Below are 15,594 nucleotides of genomic sequence, written 5' to 3'. Positions count from 1 at the left end.
GAAATTGAATAGATTTTGCAGGAAAGGGTTTCTAACACGATTTGGTGGATTTAAAAACACCCTCCTTCCCCCCCCCCCATTTTTGAAGTTTTTAACTCCAGAATCATAAAAAAATGAGAGCATTTATGATATCCTAAACCCATCATGCATGTTTTGCATAATCAGAGAGAAACTGCAAACATGAACTGTTTTCTCGACTGCTCGTGAGAATAAAGTCTTCCAGGAAATCCAACTCACAATACGTCCAAGGGCAGAGGTACAAAGTACATGTAGTATAGAGAGGACAAGTATTTTATCAAAGCAACATGAACCGGATTCGAAAGGACGTAAAGATTCTTGATACTCCAATACACTGCTGGAAAATTAGATTAGAACCTTTAGATATGTAATCTAAGAACACCTTTTAAGTGATGCAGAAAGATACGTGCTTTACAACGTTCTTATCTACAAGGAAGGTTTGGGGTTTCGTGAAATCTTAAAATATTGAGAATCCTTACAGGGATATTTCTCTGAAATATTGATTAAGCACTTTCTAAATCGCCCTACTTAATGAATACTGACAGAAAAAAATCCCTTATCTCTTCGACAAGATCTGATGAACTATGGAAGAGATATTTCACTCAACTCGACAATGAAATCCAGGGCGATAAGAAGACAAGATCAACTCGACCTGGTGGTTGTGCTGAATTTGTAGTTGAGGAGATGCTAAAAAATATCATGAAGATAGAGAGAGCAGATGAGATCGAAATTGAGCGTGCACATAGAACCCCATCAGGAAAGAAAGCTAGAGCGCAATTTGAGCAGATGGCACCCAGACCCATACACATTGCCTTCCTACGTTTTCAAGACAGAGAGCGGATTCTCCGATCGGCTGCAAAGGCGCTGAAAGGGAAGAAAATCAACGGCAAAGTTGTGTATGTCACAGATGATGTCTCAAAATCCATCCGTGCAGATCGCAAAAAGCTGATACCAACAAAGAATAGGTTGAGAGCAGAAGGTTTCTTCGCAGTCATCCCATACAGCGTACCAGCATATGTTCTGTACAAATCAAACGAGGGAAACTTCAAGAAGATTTTTGTCAAAGATGTATAACATTCCAGATTAACTACTACATCGTGTATCAGTAGGAAAGTTTCAGAGCTAGTTAAAATTCTTGATGAATTAGCTGTGGAGTCTGAGCTGAAGATACCATGCAGACATTTATGCAAGACTTTTTGGATATGAACAATATGCCAAGGTCTATGAACACTTTTGGACTTATTCTTACGTATTCTTTATTTGCATTTTTTGAAGAATTTTCTGTTTTACATTTTTATAGCTTGATGCTACATGTTGGGAAATGTTATGAAATAAAGCTGCCCTTAGAAGGTCAGAATGGAGAATGATATAACAATGAATATGATGTCTCTGAATGTAAGAGGGTTGCAAAATGCTGTTAAAAGGCGAAGTATTTTTAATTGGTTTAGGAATATGAAGATGGATATTGTTATGATACAAGAAAGTCACAGCTCTTCAAAAGATGAAGTAGTATGGACAAGTGAATGGGGTAACAAAATGTTGTTCTCCCATGGTTCAACAAACAGTAAAGGGGTGTTAATTTTGTTTAATAGTAGATTAAATTTGAAAATACATAGAGTATTTAGAGATGAATCAGGGAGAGTTATATGTGTTCATGTGAATATTGAAAATAACAGTTTTCTTATTTTGAATTTATATGCTCCAAATGTCGAAAATTTACAAGTACAGTTTTATAGAGATTTATTAAAAATATTAGAAACAGAATGGGATGGAAAGGAAAACATTATCATTGGTGGAGATTTTAACTGTATTTTAGATCCACAACTAGACAAAAAAGGTGGGACACATTTGGTCAAGAAAAAGGTTGTGCAAAAGATTAAAGACATTATAGTCCCTTTTGAATTAATCGACATATGGCGCACCAGAAATATTAATCGCAGACAATTCACTTGGAGACAAAACAAACCTCTTATTCAGTGCCGGCTGGATTATTTTTTAATTAACAGAGATTTGAAACATAAAGTTAAAAAGGTGAATATTGTTAGTGCATTACGCACAGACCATTCAGGCGTGAACCTAGAAATATGTTTGAATAAAAACAAGCGTGGGAAAGGATATTGGAAACTTAATACCTCACTTCTCTTAGATGAAGAATATATTAAGGTTATGAAGGAAAATATCAATAATTGGAAAAAAGAGTATTCATTCTTGGAACCAAGAATAAAGTGGGATTGGATCAAGTATAAGATACGATGTTTTAGTGTGAAATATTCTAGTCACATACAAAAGCAGATATCTGTCATTGAACAACAATTAAGAAGTAAATTGAATTTACTTGAAAATAGACTTGCCATCAGTGAAGAAGAGGGTATTATTAATCAGATAGAAAAGATAAAGGAAGAATTGATAGAAATAGACAACAAAAGAGTAGCTGGGCTAATGGTTAGGTCAAGGAGTCGATGGTACGAAAAGGGAGAAAAGAGTAATGAGTACTTTCTAGGATTAGAAAAGAGGAATAATGTAAAGAAGCAGTGTTACGAAATATATGTAGAAGGCCAGTTGATTACAAATTTTAAAGATATTTTATCTGCTCAAAAGCAGTATTATGAAAAGTTATACACTACAAAAGTAAGGTTTGGAGCTGGAGAACAATGTAATTCGTTTCTACAAAATATTTGTGTTCCAATATTAAATACTGAAGAAAGGGAAAAGTTGGAAAAACCCATTTCTAAAAGAGAATGTAGAGAAGTACTGAATGATTTGGCCAAAAACAAGAGCCCAGGAAATGATGGTATTCCAGTGGAATTTTATTTAAGTTTTTGGAATGAGTTAGAAGATATTTTTATGGAATCGGTATTATACAGCTTTGAAATAGGAGAATTGTCAACATCACAAAGGCAAGCTATCCTTATTCTGATTGCGAAAGAAGGCAAAGATGAAAGAGAACTCAAGAATTGGCGTCCAATTTCTTTATTGAATGTCGATGTAAAAATAATAACTAAGGTTTTTGCCAAACGCCTGTGTAAGTTTATAGATAAATTGATAAGTGTTTGTCAGACCGGTTTTATCAAAGGAAGATTTATAGGTGAATCCATCAGAGTTATTATGGATATTATGTTTTATACAAAAATGCATAATATACCAGGACTTTTTTTATTTTTAGATTATGAAAAAGCATTCGACTCATTAGAATGGGGCTTTATGATGAAAGTATTGGACAAATTCGGTTTTGGACCCAAATTCCAAAGTTACATCCAGACTTTTTACAACAATATAAGCAGTTGTGTTAATAGCAATGGACATACATCTGGATATTTTGATTTGAGCCGGGGAGTAAGGCAAGGGGACCCAATCTCCCCATATCTTTTTATTCTAGGTGTGGAAATACTTTCATGTGCTATACGTCAAAATAAAAAAATTAAAGGTATAGATATAGATGGATATGTTATCAATATTGTACAATATGCAGATGACACTACGTTGGTTTTAGCAGACTTGGAATCGGCTAAAGAAGCCCTTTGTGTAATTGAAGATTTTGCGTCCTTTTCAGGTCTTAGAATTAATAAAAGCAAAACAAATGCTATGTGGTTGGGATCAAAAAGAACTTGTAAAGATAAGCCTATGGATATTAATGTGCCGTCTGAACCATTCAGAGTATTGGGAATATTATTATCTTCAAATATTGATTCTATGATATCATTAAATTTCGAAAGATGTTTAGCTGATGTAAAAGTTCTGCTTAATATATGGCGTAAAAGGAATTTGAGTTTGATAGGAAAAATACAAATAGTTAAAACTTTTGCTATATCTAAATTTGTTTATTGTGGGTCAGTTTTACCAATTCCAGGCCATATATTGAATCAATTAGAGCAAGCTATTAAAGATTTTATATGGAATGGAAAAAATAGATATATTAAAAAGTGCACTCTAATAGGTTCATATTCGCAAGGAGGTTTAAACATGATTGATATCCCTTCCTTCTTCAAGGCTTTAAAGATAAGATGGATATCAAGGTTTTTTACAGAAGACAACTCTCTTTGGTCTATTATATTTAGATATTTTATGAAGGACTTTGGAGGTGAATTTTTATTTTATTGTAATATGTCAAAAAGGAGCTGTAAAATGATGGGCAATTGCCCTGGTTTCTATCAAGAGGTATTGAGTGCTTTTTTTCAATTTCGGTCATTAGATTCAAAGCATAAAGATGTAAGGGAAACAATTATTTGGAACAATGAAAGTGTTATAGTAGGAGGTAAACCTTTGTTTGTTAAAGAACTTTTTAGAGCTGGTTTATGGTACATCTCAGACTTATATGACAGTGAAGGTAAACTTATAGATTTTAATATATGGATGAAAAGAGGAGTGGAAAAGAAATTTTATATGAAATGGTGTTCAGTTGCTTCAGCCATTCCAAAAATATTGAAGTTAAGATGCCTTCATAATCAAGGAGAGTTAACAGTTTTAAAACTTGTATGTAATTTTAAAGGCAAAGATATAGACTTTAGGAAGTTGACAACACAGATTATCAATTTAATTTTGAAAGGCATACTTTTTGAGGATCCAACATCAGAAATTTACTGGAGCAATAAATATAATATAGAAAAATATAGATGGAAAACTATCTATAAAATGCCTTTTGTGTTTTTAACGGATACTAAGAGTAGAACTTTTCAATATAAAATAAACACAAGAACACTCCTCTTAAATAAAAGATTATATAAAATGAAAATTGTAGAATCTGAATTATGCACCTTTTGTAAACAAGAGGCGGAAACAACAGAGCATCTTTTTACAGAATGTCAGCATGCATGTACCTTTTGGGAAGAGTTTTTGAAATGGTGGTATACAAAATTTGATATCAATTTACAACTAAATGATGAAGATATTATTTTTGGTATATCTGATAGAAGACCACATAAATCACTTATGAATCAATGCTTAGTTGTAGCTAAACAAATGATATATACATGCAGACACTTGAATATTTTACCGTCCTTTGATTTGTTCTTTGTAAAGCTTAAACGAATATACAAAATAGAAAAACAAATTGGCATTCAGAATAAACAATTATCAAAGTTTGAAAAGAAATGGAAAACTCTACAGCCCTCTTTCATGTAATAGTTTGGGCAGCTTGATGGAAAACGAAATCAAATGTGTCATCATAACCATTCAATCCTGAAATGTTTTCTTTTTTTCCTTTTTTTTAAATTTGTTTTGTATTTTATTTCTTTTTGTATATAATATGTACAGTATAATGTATAATGATTATGTTTGTTATATGTATAAGAAGTTATGGATAATAAAAAATCACTGAAAGAAAAAAAAAACTCGACCTGGTGGAGCAGAGACGCTATGAAGACAAGATCCTGGGCCTCCTTAACTCGATCTGATAATATGACAATGTGGAGAAAACGTTACCACTTATTTCGTCAACTCGACCTGATGAAGTTGAAACAATAGGAAAATACGATCCAATATTTCGTCAACCAAATCTCAAGTTAAGACGATAGGAAGATAAGATCTCATTTCCTCGACTTGATGAATCTCGAACGTCAATTCAAACTGATGAAGTTGAGACAATTAGGAGGAAGACACGCTCCCATATTTCGTCATCTTAATGTTTCTTAACATGAAAATACCGTATCTCTTCCACTCTCCGACAAAGTAGGCAAAATAGGAATATAGGATCCCAAATCTCTTCAACTCGACCTGATCATGCTGATTGAGCTTCATACAGAGACAGCATTCAATATTTTGTCATCTCGACCTGACAAAGTTGAAAACAATATAACAGGGTCCCAAATTTCCTCAATTCGACCTGATGAAATCAAGACAATATGAAGACAAGGCCAAACATATTGTCAACTAGAAAAATGGGAAAATGTGAGCAAATGATCACCGTCAACACGGTCTGATCAAGTTTAGATAATAGGAAGACACGATGCCACATCTTGTCAACTCGACATGATCAAGCCGAGACAATAGAAAGACACGACCCCATATCTCGTCAAGTCAACCTGATGAATTTGAAACAATAGATTATGGAGACAATATGAAGACACGGTCCCATATCTCGTCAACTCGACCAGTCACTTGATGAAGTGGAGACAACATGAAGTCACGGTCCCATATCTCGTCAACTCGACCTGATGAAACCTCGACTTGCAGGAAGAAAAGATCCTACATAATTATTGTCAACTTGTTCTCGCAGAACTTAAGAGCACAGAATCCCGTTTTCGCAAAGTGGAGTTTGTCAGGTTAGCTGACAAGAAATTCATGGATGACATTTTTTCCCCTTTGTTCAAATCAAGTCGACTTGACGTGATTTAGGATATTTGAGCTTGTCTTCTTGTTATGACGAAGTCATCTCATTGTGCTGCACTCAACCCAGATGAAGTAAATGGGTACCGCCAGGAAGTTATTCCTCAAAAAGCTGTGAGTACCAGAATCGCTAGACTAGCTTAGCTGGTGTAATAAAGGAGCGCCTTGAGAACCTAACAAGGTGGATACGTGCTCTATATTAATCCTTCATTATTTTATTTAGTCTTTCTCGCGGAGTCTGTTCTATTTGGCTCCATGTCCTGACGGCGTTCATGATTTTTTCTTCCTTGTCTTTCAGTCTTCCTTGTCGACTAAATATTTCTCTGTGTGTAAGTTTGATAGATGATATTGCCCCCTCCTCTTTAGATCTCAACCGTCGAAATCTGCATCTCAAAATTTTCCTGCTGCACACTTTATTTTCTTCAAAATATTGTTTTTCTATCTATGATATTTCATTTCCTTATATCCAATTCTACATATTTTCTAAGTTCATAACAACCTTTCCAATTTTATTAAGCCATAAACAAAATGTAATAGATATGTACACGCCGGGCATATCTGCGCTTGACGTAAGGATATCGGATGTAGTTGATGAAAAAAAGAAATAAAAATAGGCATTCAAACAATCAAAGAAGTTCGCATGTTGGAATATTTTTTCACAAAATAAAGGATCACCAATTAATAATTAAAAAAAACAATCAAATTAGTCGTATTTGGGGGAAATACTGAAGGTTACTAAATTCAAAGCTAAGTCAAGATTGATAACAATTCGATTTCGCCCATTATGAAATACAATCTTACCGGGCAATCTTACCTCTGTCTTGGGTTCTTCGCCCTGGGACTGCGTACACACATTCCACCTCCCTGTCTTTTCATAATCCTGAGATTTCGTCACTTCTACAACTGATGTATTGAAATGGACATGTTTCATCAGATCAAAATGCTCTGCATAGCTTTGTAGATACTGCACAACATCGTCTGACTGTGACGGAAATAAACACGATTAAAAGTACAAAGAAATAACATGAGAATGGTTCCAACAAGCAAGCTTCTTTTGGGAGCTTATAACAACAGGATAATGACCAGTTTTTTCTGTTGATATAATATTGTATTTTCGATTGTTCATTCGGTTCATATCAAATAACATAAAATTATCATTGCAGAACAATATTATGACTTTTATATGTTTCACAAATTTCTAACCTTTGAAAATGACGATTCCGACTTTTTTTTCATAATAAAAAAAAATCGGAATCGTGAATATCTTTGCTAAAATCTACCACTATCATGCTGTATATGTCTTAGCAAATAGCGAGTTTTCTTACCGCGACAAGACGGATTCATGAACACAGTAAATGTATTGAAAATGCCCGTCAAATGACAATTAACAGCTTTGAGGTCTTTGTCGAAAATTGGTGAACCGAAACGGTAGTTTTGTCCTTAGTTTCGGGGCTGACGAAAAATTGCGAATATGTCGTTTGTTCAGTGTCCCAGACGAAACTGTTGTTTTGATTCTCCAGTTTTAGACAAAGACTTCTTGATTAGAATTAACATTTTCTGTGTGTTTTGGAGCAAAAAAACCCACCTTAATATCCTGAATATTTATGACGCGAATATTTACACCGATATAGTCATGAATCGTGAATTTTCCGCTTTTGACGACATCAGAGTCGCAAACAATTATTAGGACAAAATATTGTGATATCGTAGAATTAACAAGAATATTGCAAGCACTTTCATAATAGCTATCACGCGAAATGTCTTCTTGAGTTGGGGAAAGAGGTGAAAAGGGGCACCCCACGCCTTGTTTTATAATACACCATCCCATGTTCATGAGCTTATTCGTACGCTTTTCACGGAGAACATGTGTAAAAAAAAAGGCCGAAGAATTCGCCCCCCCTATAAAGTACTGGATCTACCGCCTCACCTACCGTTAGATAAGGTGGAGCGTGTCTAGGGAATGAGAAGTCGCTGAAAGCCATCATCTCTTTGGATACATTGGTGATGAGACCCTTATAGATGCCGGCTGGTCCTCTCGGGTCGGATCCTACCTCGTCACGATACACCCATAGACCACCTTTCATTTCAAGAAGAGAGAGAGAGGGGGGGGGGGGGGGGGGGGAGAAGAGGGGCGGATCAAGAGGGAGTGATGGGGTAAAAGAAAGAGGCGTGAGTGGTAGGTTCGGTTGAAAATGAAGATAAAACATTTTGCCAATAAATCGCTTATTTACTGTTAATACGGTTCCTGTATCTCACCAATGAGACAGTTGCCTTAATTTGTTTGTAAAAATATATTTCATTTTCATATAAGAAGAGGAAAAATCTGCATTTAACTATAGTTTTCAACAGAGTCTTTTTTACTCAATGTATACATGTTGGCTAACCGTGTTTGAAGGGAGTCAGTTAATTGCCATGATCTTGATTTACTTAAAACATTTTAGGAGCATGGACTTTCCATAATATATCATTCTCGCTTGAAAAACGATGTTTGCCAAGGTATATACACTTTAAAACATATTGGATATAAGTGCTCCATGAGGGTAATTATGTGTCCAACCTACATTGGGCATTTTTATTTATCCAATGTGATGAAAATCCTGATTTTTTTTACCTCACTGGACAATATGCTTCCCGCATTGGGTAAAATACTGCACCGAATTGGTTGGACGCATAATTAACCCCGGGTGGTAAAAATTTTACCCATTTTTTTCAGTGTAGACCGTCTTTCACTCGCTTTAATAGTTACCTAAAAAGTGTTTTGACCCATGACACTTGCACAAGAGAAAGTGTGCAAGGATCGACCCTCTTGAAACCTAAAAGAAGAATCGGTACGGATAACGTAAATTAATTCCAGTCGTTCGTGGATTCATGCACTTAAATTTGATATCTTATCAAACTGGCTTCAGCTCGAGCTGTCGCTTCCAGTGCATTCACCTAACCTAGATATTATAGCACAACAAGAAAAAAAAGGCTTGCCAGAGGGAAACACGATATGGCTGGGATTCGAACCCATGACCCTTTCGAGTTCTGTGGGTGAACTGTTGTCATGATTTCACACAAAGTGTTATGGGTTAGGAGTCGATCTACTCTCCGTCTAATCAATAATTTGTTAAAGTGTCATATTACAGGCTAACAACCGATCGACATCAAAAGGGGATCTTCTTTTCATAATGCTCCAGTAGGCGTATACCAGCAGACATGTCAGCGATATAGGTATCAAAGATAGCACTAATCCGCAAACTAATATTACGTATAACGGACAATGGTGGATCCAGCTTAGTCTGCAGGCACAGACCCTCATTGGAACTTTGATCAACAAGTGTGCCTCCACGCAAAGACTAGCACATACAAAACTTGCCTGAGCGAGAGAGCCTTCAGTACACAAGGCATGAGTAGGCTGCACATTCAGACCCCTATTTCGAGTGAAGGGTTTGCCCAGCAGACTAGATCCAGCTTTCGCCAATATGACGGGGATGTTTTTAACTCACATTTTCTCTCATCGGCCACTAAGAGCTTTTTGCGTACATTTTATTGTATCTCTTAAACCCTAAATAAGTAATGCGAGCTGAAATTTTTGGTATTTGAGCTGAAAACTTGATATAAGCCCGGATATAAGCACTTTCATAGCCATAAGCAAGATCAATAATTGATTTTAGCGCTAAGCTCCTCGTACCCCCCCCCCCCTCTCCAGTCTCCACCCCCTTTGTCTTCTTTTTCTTCCTTTTTTTCCGCCGCCAATAGACATGATAGAGGGGCGCGGCCGCTCAGCCATCTAGGTATCCACCTATAATGTCAGGGAGGGGGGGGGGCACAGTCTTGAATCGAGATGATCTCGCTGTTTTGAAATGGTTTTAATGAGTTATGAGTTTCTATTTTGAAAGAGAAACGTGAAAAGCTTTTACTTTGGACAATTTGTTTCTTCTTTTAAAAAAAAAATGTCATACCATTTATCTACGACAATCAAAACGTGATTCGCACACTGCTGAGTAATATTTATGTAGACTTGATCAGTTATAATATACGACCGTGACCCCCGTGTCTTTTTCCGGGGTACGTAGCCTACAGTGTCAACATAATGATACATCCTACATATTGATACATATCCATAAATGAGTGCATACATTCCCGCCATACATTATACCCTGGAATGAGAGATAGTAACGATCGACCTACCCAATTCATGTTCTTTTTCGAAGCAAACCGGTTCTAGGCCTTCCTCAAGACATGTTTTCACCGCAACGAGACCCGAGACCCCAGCTCCGATAATCGCCACCCTCAGTCGATCCATTGTCAGCTCTGCATTCAATATTTCAGAGCAACAGGGTACATCAGCGAGTACGATCCACCGTGACTGTGTAGGCAAGACAGATGATAATCAATATCGCTGGTGAATAGATTCAGTGTAGCAATCGGGCGGCGCCACGGGAGAAGAGGTATATAGGGGACGACCACCTCCGCACACTATGAATTCTAGGTTCAAGAAGGCTTATGTGTTTTCCTGTATCATGTGTATAGAGGCGTGCATTTACAATGCATTTCTTTTAAGTTGATTTCATTGTATGCAGGGGTGGATTCATGATTTTCCAAGGGGGGGGGCACACTACTGTTGTAAAGACATATTTACATTACACAGTTTGATTGTGCCTCTCAGGGGGGGGGGGGCACGGGCCGGCCCTTGCAACCCCCCGTCTGAATCCGCCAGTGATTGTCTATAAAAACATGCACTCAAGCATTGCGGTCGTATTCGTTTGTAATAAAAAGATGAATAGAATTGAGTGAATTTGGGGTGGTTCACTATGGTAAATTGCCAATTCGTCTACTGCCATCCCGTCCACTCACCACATGGTCTACATTCATTTCGTGTAATGCCATTTTGTCCATCAACATTTCGTCTACCACCCATTTCGTCCAATCACCATTTCGTCTAATAGCCATTTAGTCTAATAGCCAGTTAGTCTATAGCCAATTCGTCTACAACCATTTCGTCTACCAATCATTTCGTCTAAATCCATTTGGTCTAATGCCAAATCGTCCATTAACCAGTTCGTCCACCGTTCATTTGGTCCAATAGCCATGTCGGCTAATTTCAGTTGGTCCAATATCCACATCGTCTACTTTTCAACTCGTCCAATTGCCATTTCGTCTAATAGTCATTTCGTCCATCAACCATTAGGTCCAATAATCAGTTCGTCTACCAACCAAATCGTCTACTAACCTTTTCGTCCAATTCCCAAATCGTCCAATAGCCATTTAGTCTAATAGCCATTAGGTCCAATAGCCATTTCGTCTAATACAAATAATTTGCGTTATCCCAGGAGGGGAGCGAAATTACTTCAATACCCCCCACCCCCAAAAAAAGAGCTCTTCCCGATCTGTCCTTTCTTCTTTCCCTGTACTATCCTCTCCCTTTTTGTTCGTTTCCCGTCGCTAGAAGCCCGCCTGCGCCTAAAATAAATGTAGGCCTAGTAGTATTGAGAATAACGATGAGTATAATGTTTGTGATATACTCATGTTGTAGCAATTAATGGATATAATAATAAGAATGATAATCATCATAATGATACTTATAAATAATAATAATAATAATAAAATTCACAATAATACTACTACTAATAATAATTTTGATGATCATATTACTAATATTAACAAAAATTATAATAATAAGGATAATCATAAAAGAAAAAATATACTTAATTAAAATAATTACTACTACGTAGGCGCGGATCCAGGAGTTAACAGGAAGGGGGGGGGTATTGAAATCACTAGAGTAGATTTTTGGTCGCGAGTACATAGGCCTGCCGGGTATAATTATAACACATCCCTTTTGCGTTCACTATAGCCAATGTTGGTTTGGAGGGGGTAGGGTATTAAAGTGGGGGCAGTGGATGACCACTACAGTATCCTTCTTTTTAGTGTGTTCTAGCACGTTAAACGTGAGAAAAGGGAAGAAGGGGAGGGGGGAGAACTAGAGAGAGGGAGGGGGCAAACAATTTGACGCCATATTACCCATCTTATTCAAGTGAGAAAAAATAGAAGATATCACTTGAACACCCCAACTGAATACCCTGGCTCTGTCCCTACTATGTAATTTTGCCTATTTATCCGTTATTCAATTAATGTCCTTGAACAAACCATGACAATTATGAAAATAGAGCTCTGTTGACGACATGTTTTTGATATATTAGACCAGGTCATACTGACTGTAATTGCCGCATTGTATTTCTCCTTGATTTGTTTCGAAACACACTTGTTGATTTAGGTTTCGATCGGGCTCTGTGACTGCAGACTCTAAAGATATCATAATATGCTAGAGTTCAATCAGCGGAAACTAACAAATACTCCAGGGGGTGGTTTGTTTAGATGCGAATTAAAAGATTGATCTAAAATGTATAGGGACGCCTAGTTCAAATTTCAATCATTATTATTTTCACACCATTACCAGTGGCGTATTGAGCAAAACATTTGAGAGAGCACAATGTGGCATGTGTAGCAACATTTCTTTTTTTGCCAGCGGGCAGAGACTTGATTTATTTTCTCATGAAAATTATCATTTTGCGTTTGATTTTGATGTAATGTTATATCACAATTTACCCTGTATTCCTTTCCACTTCGTTTTCTCCATGTTATTTTTTTATTCTTCGTCAATGACTTTTTGGAGAGGGGCATGCCCCAAAGCCCCCATGTCTACGCCAATGCCCAGTACAATTTTTCCCTTCCGACATAGCACAATTAAAAAGAAAATGTAGCCCCATTGGAGTGCGGTCAGTCTGTGTGTTGCGGTTTTCCTATTATAGCTATAATTTGAGGTCACATTGATCACATATGAAGAAATATATAACAATACAGTGTAAATGTGCGGATACTTCTCGCCATAGTAAGATGACTATCCCCCTCCCGCAGTATCGCTATAGAGCCTACACCGTTTATCATTCCTGGAAAATCCTCTCTTTTTTGGGGGGGGGAGGGGGTTGGGGGTCAAACATAATGCTGAAAAAGACAATTTAGACTACATCCATTGCACGTTCTCATTTTGATACAATCAAATCAAATCTGTACATTGCGGACCCCATTTTAAATGACGATTATTTTGAACATTTTGAACCCCGGTTGAACTTCGTGAATATGTGTATATATAGGGTTACGGGGGGGGGGGGTAGATGGCGAGGGTACCTTGGGCGGTGCCCTGGTAGTCTGCTGTGCAAACACTTCCCTCGAGATAAGTGGTCTGAATATGCAGCCTATAATGACCTGTGTGTGCTGAAGGCTCACTCACAGCAAGTTTTATATCACGTGCTAATCTTGTGTGAAGGCCCTCTTGGTCATCATGGTTTCAATCAGGGTCTGTGCCTGCAGACTAGTGCCTGGTGTGTTGGAGATCGATTATTTATGTTCAATTTCCGTACAGTGGAATATGAAATTATGTGGCGGAACGGGTACTGGGAAGTACCCATTTTCATTGTGAAATTAAAACATTGTGACAATTGTCTCTTTATCCACTCCCTCTTACTCCTAGAATTAACTTAATATTTTCCTGCTTATTCTACCCATGCGACACCATTCCGACCCCTCATTTGATGTCGATAATATTACCCCCCCCCCTTGCACATGACGATCCACTGCTCCATTTGAAATTCAAACTTAGATCTGAAAATGTTTCTAAGATGCAACATATCTTGCCATATATCTCAGGAGATATAATTAGAAAAATTCTTACCTGCAAAACGAATCCTTAGCATGATAATCTTCATTGATCATGCTAATGCCCTAATCACCACGTGTCGTCGAATATGTTAACGCCCTCTTGTGAACGGATACGAGCAAACATAAAATAAGAGCTACTGCTGCTGCTGCTGCTGATGATGATGAAGGTGGTGATGATGATGTTGGTGATCATGAAGTTGATGATGATGACGACGATGATGATGATGATGAAGGCGGTGATGATGATGTTGGTGATCATGAAGTTGATGATGATGATGATGATAATGGTGATGATGATGATAAATGGTAATGAAGACAATGATGGTAGCATTGGTGGTGATTATGATTAGGTGGATCTACATGGATTTGGTTTAAGAAAATGAATGAGAGTCCGGTGTATAAGCCCCTGAAATTGTGTGCGCTTCGTGGTCTTTTTTCTGATTCTCGTCTTTCAAACAATCCGCTACCCTCGATATCTTGGCCGTTGTCCTCTCGCTCACAACGAATATCCATTGTTATCATCATTGCATCTACAAAATTGAATAAAAAATTAATAGATGATGCGAATTCCTCCCACACAACAGATATTCAAATCAATCAACCAACCAACCATGGACCAACCAATCAATCAACCAACCAACCAACCAATCAATCAATTAATCAATCAATCAAAATCACAGATTCATTGAAAGCCACCGAAAGAGGGTTTGGAGAGGGGGGGGGGGATTGTGACCGTGCAAAGCAAAATCAAATACTTGCATTTACAAACTGAATTTGCCAAGTTCACATAAACCTGTCCTAATTCAAGAAACCCTTCCTTTTTAGTGATTAACTTACTAACTTCATTCTTGTATCCAAATGAAAAAGAAATCGTTATTCAAATTTGATTTTAGCTTACGAAACGTATAGCCTAGGGTGAATAGTGCTACATAATCGTACTGATGTAGGTCTATGTCACATGCGAAAAAAATATTTGTAAAGATTTTTCCAGCAACCTATGAGAACATGCAGACAGTTAGCATTTATGACTCCTGCAGCACGAATTAGCCAGCTTTAATATTGGATTAGGAAAAAAACTTGAAATAGATGCACGTTATTCCGCCTTTGATGTACTGTTTCCACACATTAGCAAAGACTATAGCTTATGTAAAAGATCCAAGTTCATGCTATACTAGGTCAGATATGCTTGCTTTACTGAATTTCCTTGAAGAATTTCTTGCGTCTGCAAAGTATTGTATCATCGCTCTTTGAATGTTGACTAGAATACAGGAAAGGAACAAAGAAGGGGAATCTGGTCCCTTTGGAAGAAGAAAAATGATAACAGGAATTAAAAGATCATGAAAACTCTCTGAGTAATACTCGACATACGAGCTGTACGTAATATAGACACTTATTTTGCAATTTTCGCTATTTTTATGAAAAATTGTAAGCCCCGACAAAGGCAAGTTGATAAAAAATTAACGGAGAAGTGACAGACAGGGCACGTGTACAGCAACGCTGTTTTATGTATGTATTTTATCTTTTTATCATACGTATTCCTCGCATGCGATTCGA

General features: G+C 37.1%; 1 protein-coding gene across 1 annotated transcript in view; it reads right to left on the bottom strand.

Moving 5' to 3' along the window:
* LOC121424842 (flavin-containing monooxygenase 5-like) overlaps positions 1-10,802 on the bottom strand; it is a 28,554-nt gene extending 17,752 nt beyond the window's left edge. Inside the window, exons 1-3 of the mRNA XM_041620645.1 lie at positions 10,513-10,802; positions 8,271-8,416; positions 7,154-7,321 (exon numbers count right to left, since the gene is read on the bottom strand). Coding sequence (XP_041476579.1) covers positions 7,154-7,321; positions 8,271-8,416; positions 10,513-10,627 — 429 coding nt within the window. The 5' untranslated portion in view covers positions 10,628-10,802. The remainder of the gene's footprint in view (positions 1-7,153; positions 7,322-8,270; positions 8,417-10,512) is intronic.
* Positions 10,803-15,594: the final 4,792 nt, after the last annotated feature.

The sequence above is a fragment of the Lytechinus variegatus genome, chromosome 12, assembly GCF_018143015.1.
Source record: "Lytechinus variegatus isolate NC3 chromosome 12, Lvar_3.0, whole genome shotgun sequence".
In the NCBI taxonomy this organism is placed as follows: domain Eukaryota; kingdom Metazoa; phylum Echinodermata; class Echinoidea; order Temnopleuroida; family Toxopneustidae; genus Lytechinus; species Lytechinus variegatus.
This window is presented reverse-complemented; position numbering and strand designations above follow the sequence as displayed.